This window comes from Theropithecus gelada, chromosome 7b (assembly GCF_003255815.1).
Source record: "Theropithecus gelada isolate Dixy chromosome 7b, Tgel_1.0, whole genome shotgun sequence".
NCBI lineage: Eukaryota > Metazoa > Chordata > Mammalia > Primates > Cercopithecidae > Theropithecus > Theropithecus gelada.
The window spans coordinates 1,773,454-1,789,154 of record NC_037675.1 but is presented as its reverse complement, the minus strand read 5'-3'; the positions used below and the strand labels follow the sequence as shown (position 1 = coordinate 1,789,154).

General features: G+C 43.6%; 1 protein-coding gene across 6 annotated transcripts in view; it reads left to right on the top strand.

The window, feature by feature from the left end:
* Positions 1 to 2,018: 2,018 nt before the first annotated feature.
* SH3GL3 (SH3 domain containing GRB2 like 3, endophilin A3) overlaps positions 2,019 to 15,701 on the top strand; it is a 167,789-nt gene continuing 154,106 nt past the window's right edge. For all 6 annotated transcript variants that reach the window (XR_003120464.1, XM_025391823.1, XM_025391819.1 and 3 more), the window contains exon 1: positions 2,019 to 2,369. Coding sequence is in view for 1 of the 6 variants with exons in the window: in XM_025391819.1 (XP_025247604.1) it covers positions 2,325 to 2,369 (45 nt within the window). In the remaining 5 variants the exon portion in view is untranslated. The remainder of the gene's footprint in view (positions 2,370 to 15,701) is intronic.

Sequence of the window (15,701 nt, the reverse complement as noted above, 5' to 3'; positions counted from 1 at the left end):
GACACCCTGTGGATCTGAGTGCTCAGATTCCTACTTGCTGCTCATTCCCTCCACCTTGTTCTGTACACCCCTCCTGTGAATCTCTGGGCTGCCTGATATCCTTCTCCAATACATTATTTTCCAGCGTACGTTAGCTAGAGTCAGTTTCTATTGTTAAAACCTTCAAACTCTCACTAGTCTTCTGAACAACACTGAAGGAAGGAATGTGTAAGAATAATGAAAGAAAAATCAACGAGAGAGAAAATTCTATAGCAATGATTGAGTACATTCAAAAATATTTTGAAAGACCAATAAAATCAGCAAACCTCCAATGAATCTATTCACTGCAAAAATTAAGACAAACCACAAAAACTTTTACAAAGAAGAAAATGTATATGAAAGATTCTGAAGTTTAAAAAGTATGATCTGCAACTCTATACTTGATTAATGAAGAAGATAAATTACCAAAATTAACTGAAGTGGGAAACTTGAATGTACTAACGACTGTGGAGGAAATGCCAATAAGCTATTTTAAAAAAGCACCCCCCCCCTCCCAAAGGGCACAGAGCCAGATTGGTCTAGGGGGAGGCACCATAAAACCGGTGCTATTTAAACCCCTCTGGAGCACGCAGAAAGAAGAAGCTGAGCAGCCCTGAATAGCCCAGGACAAGAGAGACCCGCCAGTCCTGGACTCCAGCTGCAGCTGGCTTTCTGTCTTACATATTGGTTGGCCTGCGGTGCAGCCTACTGCTGAGAGGCGTTTGGACTGTTGTGTGGACAGGTCATCTTGCTCTGCCATTCTGACCCAGCTGTCACCACCCTCACACTTTTTAGTTATCTATCAGTGGCTGGTGTCAGGCAGGTAAGCCCACAGCACTCACCTAAGTCAGGCTCATTAACCCTCTGACTGGCTGTCCTTATCCCAGGACCTCCACTAAGTTCAAGCATTTTTTCCCCAGTATCAGAGGAGGAACACTGTTTATTCCAGTCTACATGCTCCAAATGGAAGTGAGGAAACCAAGGCCCAGAGAGGTGTGTACTCACTTGCCCAGTTGTCATTAGGATGAAGTCAGGGTTAGGACTAGCTGGGCACTGGGAGCTAACGGCTAGGGTAGGAACTGCATGACTTTTGTCTGGAGAAATGTTATGGCAGATGGACACCAGGGCACAGGCATATACCCGAAGTGTCCAGGGCAGACAGGACTGCTGGTCACCCCAGATGGGACCTGGTAAGGGCCCAAAAAGAGACTGAAGGTGGGAAATGTTTTTGTTTTTCAGTGTGAAGCGTTGTCAAATGTATGTTCTAGGTCTTGGGAATCCTCGGGACCTTTGGAAGCCAGATTCAGCGAAGATGCTGTACCTACTGGGGACAGCTCTGACAAGAGGTCAACGCAGTGCTCCAGGTCCCTGGCTGGGTTTGGCTGTCGAGTACGCCGACCTCTGGACCCTGTGCAAATGGACTGTAACTGACCCAGCTGGTAGGGGTTACTGAGGGAGCTGGGTCCCTGGTCTGGTGGACTCCCCCGGATTTGCAATGAGCTGTTTACGGCACCTTGGAGATAGTTGCTTTTAGTGCAGTTGACAGTGGGCTCAGAGCACCAAGTGGGCTAGCACCATATTTATTAGAAAATTACTCCGTAACTCTAGGGCTCCCAGAAGACCAAAATAATCTGAGCAGATTGCACCCAGAGCACCGCGCGGAGAGAGAAGAAAGCCCGTCACCCACAGACCGCTTCCTCCTCCCACAGGTCCCCCATCCAGTTGCATTTCTCCCTCCCTAGGCGCATTTCGGAGCCTTCCTTTCTTAAACATACACCTAGCGAAAATTCGCCGGAGGGAGGCGATGTTCCCTGTGAGCCAAAGCCGGTTTCGCACCAAGACCCAGAAGCAGAGAGAACTGATCTCTCTCCCGGTACCCATGACAATCTCAGAGCTAGATCTATACCGTCCCGCGCCCAGCAAGAAGCACTGTGCGGCTGTGCTCCCCCGACCCTCAGGACATCCATCCCCACGCCCAGCTTCCCAGGCCGGTCTTCTGCGCCGCTCCAGTCGCCCAGGTCTCCACGCAACAATGAAGCGTGGGCGGCCCCAACGGCTTCATTTGCATATCGCTGCGGCTTGGCCAATGGGCTGTGCAGGGGCTTTGGAACGCAGTGTTGCCATCGGCGTGCGCGCGTGTGTGCGAGTGTGACAGCGGCTGTGGCTGTGGCCGTGGCCGTGGGAGGCGGGCTCGGCGGAGCCCAGCCGCGCGGGGACCGGCCCGGGCTCCCGCTCCCCGAGCGTGTCGCGGCCGCGTGGCCCGGCCGAGCCTTGAGACCACCTCGCCCCGGCCGGTCGCAGTCGCGATGTCGGTGGCCGGGCTGAAGAAGCAGTTCCACAAAGCCAGCCAGGTAGGGAGGCGCAGAGGAGGGAAGGAGGGAGGGGGACGCGGAGGCTGCGGCTCCCCCGAGGCTCCCGGGCCTTTGGGACTCCTGTTCCCTGAAGGGCCTCTCTCGAGGCTCAATTTCTTCCCGCCTAGGAGGGCGCGAGGGTGGGGTGAGGGGCCGCCTGTTTCTCCTCGGCGTCTTGGCGCCTTCCCCTTCCCATTCCCTGGCCCCCGGCTCTGCCCTGGGCCGTTGTAAATCGGAGAGATTCTGCGTCGCGGAGGGCAGAGGTGGCGGCCGCGGGGACTCGGGCGGCGGAGACGGAGTGGGCGTGGGGAGGCCCCTACCCCGCGCAAGGGGAGGACGACCACAGGGAGTTCGATGCCTACAGGGCCTCCCCCTAGTCTCCAGCCGTTTGGTTGGGAGCGCCTCGTGGGGGGCCCATCCTCCACCGGCCACCGGCGTCTCCAGAGATGCTGTGTATTTGGCGCTTGGCTGGGTCCCGCTGAGCTCCCCGCGCGCGCCTCGAAATGGTCCCGGCTGGACTGTCCCCGGCTCCCTGGCTGGGGCTCTCCACCGCAGTCCTTCCCCTTCCCACCGTCTTCCCGGTGTGGGCCTGCGGCTGGGCATTAGGCTTCTGCTCTCAAAGAGCTGACAGCCTGCAGGGGAGACACGGAGACAGACACGTAAACAAACAGTGCTAGACACACCTCCACGCACAGAGGATGGCAAATAACACAGTGGGGACGTCAGGGAGAGCTTCCCGGAGGAGGAGACATGTCATTTGAGAATTAAGTATGAGGAGGAATTATGGTTGAGGGTGTGGGAGGATAGGAGGAAAGCCGTTCTGAGCAGAGGAAACAGGAAAACAGGCAGGGAGACATGAAATTGGGGTGTGTGTGTGTGTGTGTGTGTGTCATGAAATTGATGTGTGTGTGTGTGTGTGTGTGTGTGTTGATGACAAGCAAATTTGTTTTTCAACATCAACATTGCAGGCTCTTCCAGCTATGGCAGAGCTCATGTTGTAAAACCTGTTCCCCACCAGCACCGCTGGGTCTGTTGCTTCTCACCACCTCTCTCCCCAACCCCAGCCCCCATTTTGCTAGAGCCAGGGTAGACAGATTTCATTCAACGTCCACATTTGTGGTGAGGTCTCATCCTGCTTCTCCCACAAGTTGGCCCATAGAAAGCAACTGGAATTAGAAGATTCTCTTCCTCTAGCCCCAATTCCAGGTTGAAGGCCACTGCTGTCCCCTCACTCCCACTCTTTCCATATGGAAACTGGGTGATGCTGTTTATGGTTGTGGGCACTGGGTAGACAGTGCTGCTATTCAGGGTGTTAAGGGGCCCTGGAGGAGAGGCTATTCATGCGAGGGTGGAGATGATGGATTCACCGCTGAACCCAGGGACTTTGAGGGGTCTCTGGGACATTCAGATGTCACTGGCCTGGGTTGGGGTGCATATCCTGACCTGGAGCTCAGGGGGTGAGGCTGGTCCTGGAGCTACAGATTTTTGGTGATTTCCAGCCTAAACGGAGATTTAAAAATGTGTGTGTAGACAAAAGTGAGAAAAGGCACAGTGAGTTAAAGACAGACTCTAGAGAGCACCCACATTTAGGGACAATGTTTAGCCCAATACTTGATGAGCAGTGACGACTCAATAAATATTTATTGAATAGATGAAATTTTGGGGTGGCACAACACAGGAAAGAAAAAACTGGTAGGTTACAGGAGAGAGAAGAACATCATGGAAGGGGGGCATTTAAAGGCAGGAGCAATCAACAAGTGCTGCTGTGAGCTAGGTATTGTGGAGTACTGTCAGCTGGTACAGCCAGGAGGCCGAGTGCTGCTGTGGGCAGAGCAGTGCCAGAGTAATCGCTGGCTGTGCTTGTTACACTGGCTTCCTTAGCATTGGCAGGAAATAAGCCTCCTCTTTCAAAAACTTTTCCTTTATTGGTTATGGACTTCATAGGAGCAAATCTGAAAGATAAGCAAATCTCAGAGATAATGTAAGCCCTTGGGTGATTTAAGTTGGTTTCTGACCAGTAACCAGAATGAATGATTGAAATCCTTGGAAGTTATTGGCATTGGAGAAATATTTTGCCAGTCATGGATAGTTTGGTTTAACTATCTGTAATCAGTCCATTAAAAATGAAATGAGCAGAAGGTCTAATTTAGTCTTTTTTTTTTTTAATTTTTTGCAAGAGCTGAAAGAATTTATGTCTTTACCTGAAAGGAGAGACATCACAGATTCTCTCTGGGCTTCCTAGCCATGTTTTGTGGTTAAAAGTACTCAGTAGATATGTTTTAATATGTTCTAGAAGTCTTTCTAAGAAATCTTGCAATGCAACAATTTGGTGGAGAAATCAGATCGGTTTAATATAATATGAGGGAGCGCAATAATAAAAAATGCCAGATGTTTTTCTCAGACAACATTTTAACAGCAGGTTTTAATTCATACAGAATTTTCCCCAGGCAGGGGAAGGGAGCCCCAGATGATGTCAATGGCTAAAATAATTTCCAGGGATCTAGGTCTGGCTCAGCCACTGACCAGCTCTGTAACCTTGGGAACATAATTTAACCCATGTGGACCTTGGTTTCTATCTGTATGATGACTCAGGGAATTTAGAAGCTATGTTTCTGTTATAAAATTGATTGTGGCAATGGTTTCACAACTCTGTGAATATGCTAAAAACCATTGGATTTTACACTTTAAGAGAATTGTATGGAATGTGAAATATATCTCAATAAAGTGATATGCATATGTCTCTGTGTCTCTGGGTGTGTATGTATGTAGACATCTGAGTGCTGAAATTCTTAAGTAATTTACTTTAAGCATTTCAGAGTAAGACAAAGATGATAAAGTGGACCTTTTACAGATAAGGGATCCAGGACCATGGCAAACTGAGATTAGTTTTCTGAAAGATAGGCAAGGTAAAATTAACTATAACCTGGTTAACTGTTCCTTTTTTCCTGATACCTTCCCTATCTCTGGGGGAAAAAAAACCCTGCTTTACAGAGAATGAACAACCGTAAACCCTGGGGATTATGCATCATTTTGGCAGCACACGGAGACCAACAGGAAAGAGGAAGAAATATGCTAAAATGAGAAGAATATAAGTTGAGTTAACAAAAATATTTAATTCTAAGTTTCAACATTTGAGACTAGAACCCAAATTTTTCAAGTGCATAGTTAAATATTTTTTCTCTTGACAAGATTTTTTTTTGACAGAGCTGTTTACTCTTCTGGTAGAGATGTAGCTTGAGCTGTTATAAATAAATACAAATAGCATAGCTATGGCATTGTGGTTTCTTGTTAAACGTGGTGCCTCACCAATAAAAATATAGCTTACAATAATTACATTTGTGTTTCCACTCACTGATTTGTATTTGTATGCTTATTTCATAGTAATTTTTCTTGACAGCATTTATTGTTGAAGAAGAAAGTTCAGGGCACACCTGTGTGTGCTCTGACCTGGAAAGTACCAATAGCCATATTCTTTCCATTTCTGGACCTTCTTGTCTTCCAGCGTTCTTGTTCCGCATCCCATAAAAGCCCAGGGACCAGTTTCATCTCTTCTCCTCCTCTCCTTCTCTCCCAAGACTAACCATCTACTGATGACATTTGTGGGCTCCATGCTAAATTTACTTCTTTCTGCCTTTTAACTTCCGTCATGTGACTCAGCAACACATGCCAGAGATTAAAGGACAGTGCTTGTAGGGCAGAAAGAAGGGGAACTTTGAACACAGTGCTTTTTTACAACTTTTCCCCCTTTCTCTTTTAATGCATTAGCCAGAAAAATGATAAGGGGTCATGAGGGGCCTGGACATATTCCCTGTAATCACTGACTGTACAGCTGGCCATTTAGGGGTAAATGCTTCAGGGAAGGATATTCTTTGTAAATCATGAGATTCCCTAGGGAGGCAATGAATGTCTCTTGTTTCACTATCTCATTAGAGAGAAAGATAAAAATGCACTTTGCAAAATCCATAATGATTTATTTTTTTCTCTTAGACGCATCAGAAAATATATTAAAGCTAAAACATTCTTGCTCCTTTTCACATAGATTGCTTGATAAATTAATTGATCTGTTTTTTTCTTTAAAGTCAGGGTGTGAAGATAGCTGTTTAAAAAGAATTTTTTTTTTTTTTTTTGAGACGGAGTCTCGCTCTGTCCCCCAGGCTGGAGTGCAGTGGCCGGATCTCAGCTCACTGCAAGCTCCGCCTCCCGGGTTTACGCCATTCTCCCGCCTCAGCCTCCCGAGTAGCTGGGACTACAGGCGCCCGCCACCTCGCCCGGCTAGTTTTTTGTATTTTTTAGTAGAGACGGGGTTTCACCGTGTTAGCCAGGGTGGTCTCGATCTCCTGACCCCGTGATCTGCCCGTCTCGGCCTCCCAAAGTGCTGGGATTACAGGCTTGAGCCACCGCGCCCGGCCTGATTTTGATTTTTAAAAATATCTTAAGGATATAATACAATCTAAGTATTTCTTACCACTGGGGACTTTTTGTTCTATAAAGTAAATGTAACTCACGGTATCACTTGGAATTTGATTAAAAAATGCATTTGAAAGCAGGGATTTTTTTTCCTATTGCTTTAGTTTAATTTTTCAGCTTTATTAACAAATTGAATGTAAATTAATTTCCCAAAGTTAAGTGTGTGTGGGGGTATGTCATGTGTATTTGGGGAAGCTATTATTGGCATGCTTTACCCAGAAAATAAAACTGTCAGGAAACAAGTGACACAGTGTTCGGCTAAATGGTGAACATATTCTGGAGAATCTTAATCAGCAAAATGTGGATAGTTAGCTTTTGCTTTTCAGTAGAAACCTGGAAAAGTGTTGAGCTGGGGGGAGAGTCTGAGAGAAGTACTATTGACGAGATCAGGGAGGCATTGTTTCCAATTCTAACTATTCCATTTCTTTGAAATGCCTTCCTCATGGGAATTCCTTCCCAATTTCCAGGGTCATCCCTGGAAATTTTTTTTTACCACACACAGCACCAGCAGCTAGTGACCTTCCTGAGCCAGGTGTCGCCCCTTCTGACTTCCAAATCCAGTGGATAATGGGGTCTTTTCCCTGTCCCTGGCTACATCTTCCTTAAACAGTATTGCTACTAAGTACTTCACCTGTTCAAATCATCCGTCAGTGGTAGAGGCTGCTGCTTAGAGGCTGCTGCTATTTCAGGCTGGATGACTGAGTCCTCCCTAGTGAATCTGATATCCGAGTCACATCTCATCCTTGTCCACCTTTCTTCCTTGTGGGCTACAAATCAAAACTCTGGAGGGTCTTGTGAGCTCATATGTAGTGCTTCAGTGCTTCTCCAGTGCAACAGTGGAAGACACACCTGGCTAGTCACACCACTGTGTTTCCAATCCCATCTCCTCTCATTTTCTCAGGGACTTTGCTCTTTTTGCATCTCTTCTCTGCACTATTGTTTCTTCTCTCCTGGATGAATTTCACTGTAGGACAAAGAAGGGTGTATTCTCCAGAGGGATAGTACTAATAGGCTAGATGTATATATGAAAGGGAGTTTATTCAGGAGTATTGACTCACACAATCACAAGGTGAAGTCCCACGATAGGCCATCTGCAAGCTGAGGAGCAAGGAAGCCCGTCTGAGTCCCCAAACCTGAAAAGTAGGGAAGCCAACAGTGCAGCCTTCAGTCTGGGCCCAAGGCTCGAGAGCCCCTGGCAAACCACTGGTTTAAGTCCAAGAGTCCAAAAGCTTAAGAACTTGGAGTCCAATGTTTGAGGCAGGAAGCATCCAGCATGGGAGAAAGATGAAGGCCAGAAGACTCAGCCAGTCTAGTCTTTCCACATTCTTCTGCCTGGTTTATTCTAGCTACTCTATCAGCTGATTAGATGGTGTCCACCCAGATCGAGGGTGGGTCTGCCTCTCCCAGTCCACTGGCTCAAAAGTTAATCTCCTTTAGCAACACCCTTATAGACACACCCAGAAACAATACTTTGCATTCTTCAATCCAATCAAGTTGACACTCAACATTAGCCATCACACTAGGGTTTAAGAAAATGATGGCAGGTCAAACAAGTCGTGGAGGATTTATAAAAGATGGGTCTTGTAAAGGGAGTTTTGTGTATAATCAGGTTGGCTGGGATTGGAAGGGAATTTAAGAATTTAGCCTTGGTATCAGGGATAGACTGATGCAGGACCAGAGCAACAAGATTTTCTCAGAATGTTGATCTACTCCTTGTAAAAACTTGCAACAGGATTTGATTTTAATTCTGAAATCGATTTCTTTGTATTTTCAACCGTCTTCTGAACTACAGCTTTTTTCATGTTTTACGATTTCTGCCTAATTTCAAACTGAAAGTGCTGCCTTCTTCATTTAAAATGATAATTTCATTTCTTGAGATAGAGTTTTGCTCTTAAAGCTTTCCAGAGTCACATCTCAAGAGTTCGGCTTTTTGCCACATCTCACGACATACAATTTGCAGGTCATGCATTATTGCCTTCTGCTCTTCTTCCTTCTCTCCTTGAAAAGGTACACCTTCTTGTTTAACTGGAGTGGTGACTCTCTCACTCACAAGTTTTTCATCAGTTCCTGTGGCTGTTTCCCCTCCACCCCTCCAGTTCTCACTCTGTTATTGTGGCCTCCCCTCCCCTCATTTCCCCTCCCCTCCTTTCCCTTCCCTTCTCTTCCCTTCCCTCCTTTCTCTCTCTCTCTTCTGTCCCTTCCTTCCCTCTGTTCCTTCCTTCCTCCCTTCCTTCCTTCCTTCCTACCTTCCTTCTTTCCTTCCTTGACTGGGTCTTGCTGTGTCGCCCAGGCTGGAGTGCAGTCGTGTGTTCATAGCTCACTGCAGCCTTGACCTCCTGGGCTTAAACAATCCTCTCACTTTAGTGTCCTAAGTAACTGGGACTAAAGATGGATGCCACCACGCCTGGCTTTGGCTTTTCTTGATGTGTCTAAATTGTTCCATATAACCAGGCAATTTCATGTGCCTTTAATTTTTCTAAAAGCCATGCATTCCACTGCTCAAGGTACTGGTTTCCTTGTTTACATTTTTCTTCTATAATATGATATATACTCATAACCTTGGACACATACTTTTCCAGTGTCTAATTGAATTCAAATACCGTTTCATCAGGTTTGACTTCCAGTTTATCTAAATGGGATTCCCAAAGGAAGAAGTACTCATATCGCAGGAGGTTTTTCTTTGCCTTTTCAGTAAATGGCCTGGGAAACAGAGCTTTCATGTTTTATTAAGAGTTTACTGTGCTTTGTGCTGTCTTTATTAGTTTTTTGATTATTTAGAAAAACTGCATCATCTTTAATAAGTGATGTTCATCTTTAAAAAACTGTGTGTGTGGATGTGTTGATATGAATATTCTAAAAACTATGTAAACTGTATGAGAGTCTGATGGTCTTGGTATGATGCTGTGAATCATAATTCTGGTTGTTATCTTAAAATATTGTACCCAATAGAAGTAACTAAATTTCCTTGTTAATTGTTTGTTACAATGAATTCTCATCGAATTTTTAACCATGGCTATTCTAAATTTTTGTCATCCACAGTTTTAATTTTTCTCATAAAGTCATCTGCAGTCAGATTCATGGAAAAGACTAAGAAGTGGCCTTGAATATGTTACTGATAACTTAAAAATCAATGGATTAAGTACAAATTTCCAAAACTCTAATTAAAATAACTGACATATTCATGAAACTGCTAACCGAGATCAAACAGAGCAACAATGAATTACATGGGACTAAACTGATAATGGATTATGATTTTTATTACTTTCATTTAAAATATTGCTAATTCTTTAATATTTTATTTTCCGGATTTAAGGAAACTTTTCTCTTAAGGTACCTATAGCAATTTGATTATGTTTACTCTTGTAAATAATATTAAAATGTTTGCTTTTTCTCCCTACCTTATCTCTCTAAAATTAAAAAAAAAAACTATTCATGAGTATTTTTTATTTTATGACAATGTATTTACATAATTTTGATAAAAATCTCTTTTTTAAATAACAAGATACAATTTAAAATATTAATTGTATTAGCAAGGTTTGACTTAGACATCATATTTAAAAATTCTTGTAGGTACTTCGGATAAAATCTGAAGCCCACCTTGATTTGGCCTTCTTGCTTCAAAAGTTAAAAAAAAAAAAGTTCAATCTGAGATTCAATCACTGTTCTCACTGTACTTACGTAAATACTCAGAACAAATCTGGTAAAACTAATTTATTTTACATACAAATTAGTCTTGCTCTGAGTACTTTGGTAAAATTAGGATGACAATTGATATACCCTTTATTAGATGTAGTCTTGTGAGTTGTTTTCAGGTTTTATTATATACTTGTAGAAGGGATTGGATCTTAAATTCTTCTAGGTTCCTCTAATCCAATTTTCTCCTATAGAGTTTTTAAATAGAATTACTAACAATGGAAACCGTTCTTTTCTAAAGTGCTGTAAGCTAAAACTAAACAACTTAATATAAATTACAAGGGACAAGCCTTGTGCCTGATATGTGGGCCACACAGAAAGTTCACCAAACAGCCTGATGCCATAGCCAGGGGCATTTAGACTGCAAAATTGCTGACTTCATGCTGTGGACAGTGTTTCCCAAAGCCGTTGGAACAAGACATCATAATGAGATTCTTACCCCTTGTAATGCCTCCTTTTTTGACTTGACAGGATAATGCCATAATTAAAATTTCACAATCGGTAACAATTACGGGTAACTTAACAAAACCTGATCTAAGAAATCCTTTAGTCCACCTACTGAGTAGCTTTGGCAATATCCCTAACAACTTTTTGTTCATATTGTACTAGTGGTTCCTTTTACAGAGTTAGCACTGTCTGCTTTAATTTAACCCAGTCATAGAATACTACTCAATGGCTATGGCAAGTCTTACCCAGTTTCTCCATGGTCCTTTGATTTGTTTGGTTGATTGCCCTTAGGCTTGGCAGAACCATTGCATAAAGTAGATTTGTCATACTCCTGTTGTTTTTACTTTGTATTTTCCTTTTAAAAATATGTACCTAATGTCTGTCAAATTTCTGCAGAAATGCAGCTTCTAATAGAGTGATGTTTGTCCAGTGTCTTAAAATGATAGCCGACATCTATGGAACAGACAAAATCAAACTTGGTGACATCCAGACAGACAAAGCCTGAGAGCTTCTCCTTATGGCCTTCTTGTTGCTCACATGTGGCTAAAATGGCTTGATAACTGACTTCCAGCTGATAATCACCTGCCCCTGATGTTGTATAAGAGTATCTATCCAGGACAGGTCCATCCCAGCACCCAGGGGCATTCAAAACCTGACTACAGGCTGATCGATCTTTCTCCGAAGAAAGATCTTCATTAAAGGGGGAAGTGTGAAAGTTGCAGATATGAGGAAAAAATCTGTTCTGTCAGACTCAGACAAATTTGAGACAGGGAAGCATTAAGGAGAAGGGCTCATGCTTGCATATCCGAGATAAGGCTATGTCAAGGACTTTCTAAAATAACTCCACAAGAAATTCCTTCACATCTTTCACATATCTCATTCTTTTTGTGACTGAATGTTCTGCACATATGCTTACATTTCTATGACCAGGTTTATCATTAGACATTCTTTAGAACTGTAGCAATTCAGATAAGATGCTCTTGAAAGAACCCTTGCCTAGTAATGGCATCTCCACCAATGAACTAATGCCGAGTCTGGCTTTGAGCTTCTGGAAAAAATGAACTCTTTCCAAGCAGCTTATATGAGCTTATCCTTTTTGTCAATAAAGGCTTCCCCTTACCATCTCCTCTTTGGGTGTATCTGTGGCTTTACTATAGCTGTGCTATGGTAAGATTACATTACAGTAAGGTTATATTATAGTCTGGGCAGATTATAATATAGTATAATTTGTGCCCAGATTATAGTTCTTTTTACTTACTGCTGGAAAAATACATTAAATTGGGAGATAATTTTCTCTGATGTCTTTTTTAGCTTGATGCCATCAGCATGCAGACGTCCTCTCTAGTATCTCCTGTCTTGAAAAAGGAAAGGAGGAAACCCTCCCTTGATCTTAGGTCCCTCTTCACCCCTGTCCTATTTAAATATGTGAGAAGGTTATTTGCTGTCCCATGTCTCCTTCCTTCCTTCCTTCCTTCCTTCCTTCCTTCCTTCCTTCCTTCCTTCCTTCCTTCCTTCCTTCCTTCCTTCCTTCCTTCCTTCCTTCCGTTTGAGACAGAGTTTCATTCTGTTGCTTAGGCTGGAGTGCAGTGGCACGATCTCAGCTCACTGCAACCTCTGCCTCCGGGTTCAAGCGATTCTTCAGCCTCAGCCTACCTAGTACCTGAGGCTACAGGCATGCGCCACTGGCTAATATTTGTATTTTTAGTAGAGACGGGGTTTCACCATGTTGGCCAGGCTGGTCTCAAACTCCTGACCTCAGGTGATCCGCCCACCTCGGCCTCCCAAAGTGCTGGGATGACAGGTGTGAGCCACTGCGCCCGGCCATCTGCTTTCTTATCTATTGTCTTCTCAACCTATTCAAATTGGTTTTCTTTTCTTGTGCTCTGAGACCATGCTTGCCTAGGTCTTGAGTGACCTCTACATTGTCAAATCTCATGGTCACTTCTCCATCTGAGCTCTCAACAGCATTTGACCCAGTGGACTATTCTCTGCTTACAACTCCTTCTATACTTGCTCAGTGTTCCTCTGGACTCAGTGGCTGTTCCTTCAGGTGTCTTTGAATGGGTCCTTCTCATGCCCTTGACTCTAAATCCTGGAATACCCCAGGCCCTGGCTTGGGCACTTTCTCTTTTCTAACTTTGCATGCTCCCAAGGTGGCTTCCTCAACTGCACAGATTGACACACAATCTATACATTGATTTATCTCTAAATTATATTTCTAGCCCAGATGCTTCTCCTGGATACAGACTCATAAATCTAAGTACCTGCATCACCTCTGTCTTTGGATATTTAAAAAATCTCAAATTTAAGATGTTCAAATATGAACTCTTAATTATCTCTACCCCGAACTGTTTTTCTTCTTGTGATTTCAAAGTAAAACAAAAACCAGGACTCATCCTTGACATTTCTTTCCCTTATTCCCAATTAATCAGCAAGCCTTTCCTCTTGGTTCTACTTTCAAAATACAACCATTTGCTTTTCTCCATCTCTGCTACTATCATCCTGGTCCTATCCATCATTTCTTGCCCCCATGATTGTAGTAGCCTCCTAACCAATTTCCAGACCAGCTACAATTCATTTGCCCACAATGGCCAGGATATTCTTTTAAAAAATGTATCTCAGGCCAGGTGCGGTGGCCCACACCTGTAATCCTTTAGAACTTTAGGAGGCCAAACATGTCTACATATGTAACAAACCTGCATGTTGTGCACACGTACCCTAGAACTTAAAGTATAAAACAAACAAACAAACAAAAAACAGCTCATGTGAAAAAAAAAAAAAAAAAAAAAACTTTAGGAGGCCAAGGCGGGGAAATGAGAATCACCTGAGGTCAGGAGTTGGAGACCAGCCTGGCCAGCATGGCGAAATCTCATCTCTACTAAACATACAAAAATTAACCGGGCATCGTGGTGCGTGCCTGTAATCCCAGCGACTCCGGAGGCTGAGGTAGAAGAATCGCTTGAACCCAGGAGGCGGAGGTTGCAGTGAGCCAGGATTGCGCCAGTGCACTCCAGCTTGGGTGACAGAGGAAGACTCTTGTCTCAAAAATAAATAAATAAAAAATAAAAACATGTATCTCAGACCATGTCATTCTTCTGTTTGTATGTCTTCAGTGGCTTCCAGTTAAATTTAAAATAAAACCTAAGCTTCCTCTTTGGGCCTGTGAAACTTCACTTGACTTGGCCTCTCCCATTCCTCTCCTGATGATGTTTAGCCTCTTTTTTCTCCCTCGGTATTCTAAGTAAGGTCATTCTATCTTGGGGCCTTTGTGGTAGCTGTTCCCTTAGCCTAGCATGCCTTTCCCCTTGATTCTTGCAAAGTAGTTCCTTCTTGTCATTCACATCATAGCACAGATCAAGGTCTGCTCTTAAGAGAGGTCTTTCCTGGCTATTCAATTCAAATAGACATTTGCCCTTTCTTGTCTGTCATCCAGTTGGGTGGATTTTTTTTTTCCTATCACAAATATTTTAATATTTTCAATATTTTGATAATTGTTTTTTAATATAATTGGGTTCCTTTATTCTATGTGTTTTTAATTAAACATTTTATTTTGAGGTAATTGCAGATTCACACACAATTATAAGAAATAATACCAATCTTGGCCGGGCACGTTATAAGAAATAATACCAATCTTGGCCGGGCACGGTGGCTCAAGCCTGTAATCCCAGCACTTTGGGAGGCCGAGACGGGCGGATCACGAGGTCAGGAGATTGAGACCATCCTGGCTAACCCGGTGAAACCCCGTCTCTACTAAAAAATACAAAAAACTAGCCGGGCGAGGTGGCGGGCGCCTGTAGTCCCAGCTACTCGGGAGGCTGAGGCAGGAGAATGGCATAAACCCGGGAGGCGGAGCTTGCAGTGAGCTGAGATCCGGCCACTGCACTCCAGCCTGGGCGACAGAGCGAGACTGCATCTCAAAAAAAAAAAAAAAGAAGAAATAATACCAATCTCTTGTATCCTTTGTTCAGTTTCCCCCAGTGGTAGCACTGTGAAAAACTATTGTACATATCACAACTAGGATGTTTTTATTGATACAGTCAGGATATAGAACAGGTCCACTACCACAAAGATCCCTTGTTTCACCCTTTATAGACATACCCACTTCCCTCCTGCCTCCACTCCCTCCTTAACCCCTGGCAACTACTATTTTTTTCTTCATTTCTATAATTTTGTCATTACAGGAATATTATATAGATGGAATCATACAGTCTGTGACGTTTTGTGAATGGCTTTAAAAAAGTGTCAGTGTAATACTATATTCACTCAGGTTGTTGTGTATATCAATAGTTTGTTCCTTTTTATTGCTGAGTAGTACTCCATGGTATGGATGTATCACAGTTTGTTTAACTATTAACCTGTGGAAGGACTTTAGGGTTGCTTCCAATTTGGGGTTATTATGAATAAAGCTGCTATAAATATTTATGCACAGATTTTCCTGTGAATGTAAGTGTGTGTTTCTCTGGTGTAAATGTCCAGGAGTGCAATTGTTAGATTATACACACACACACACACACACACACACTCGGGGAAAGGCATGCTAGGCTGAGGGAACAGCAACCACAAAGGCCTCAAGATGGAAACACGCACCCAACTGGATATATACACACACACACACATATATATATGTTAGATATATATATCTATATATAATCTAACATTGCACTCCTGGACATTTATCCCAGAGGAAAGGAACTACTTTGCAAGTATCAAGGGGAGATGCATGCT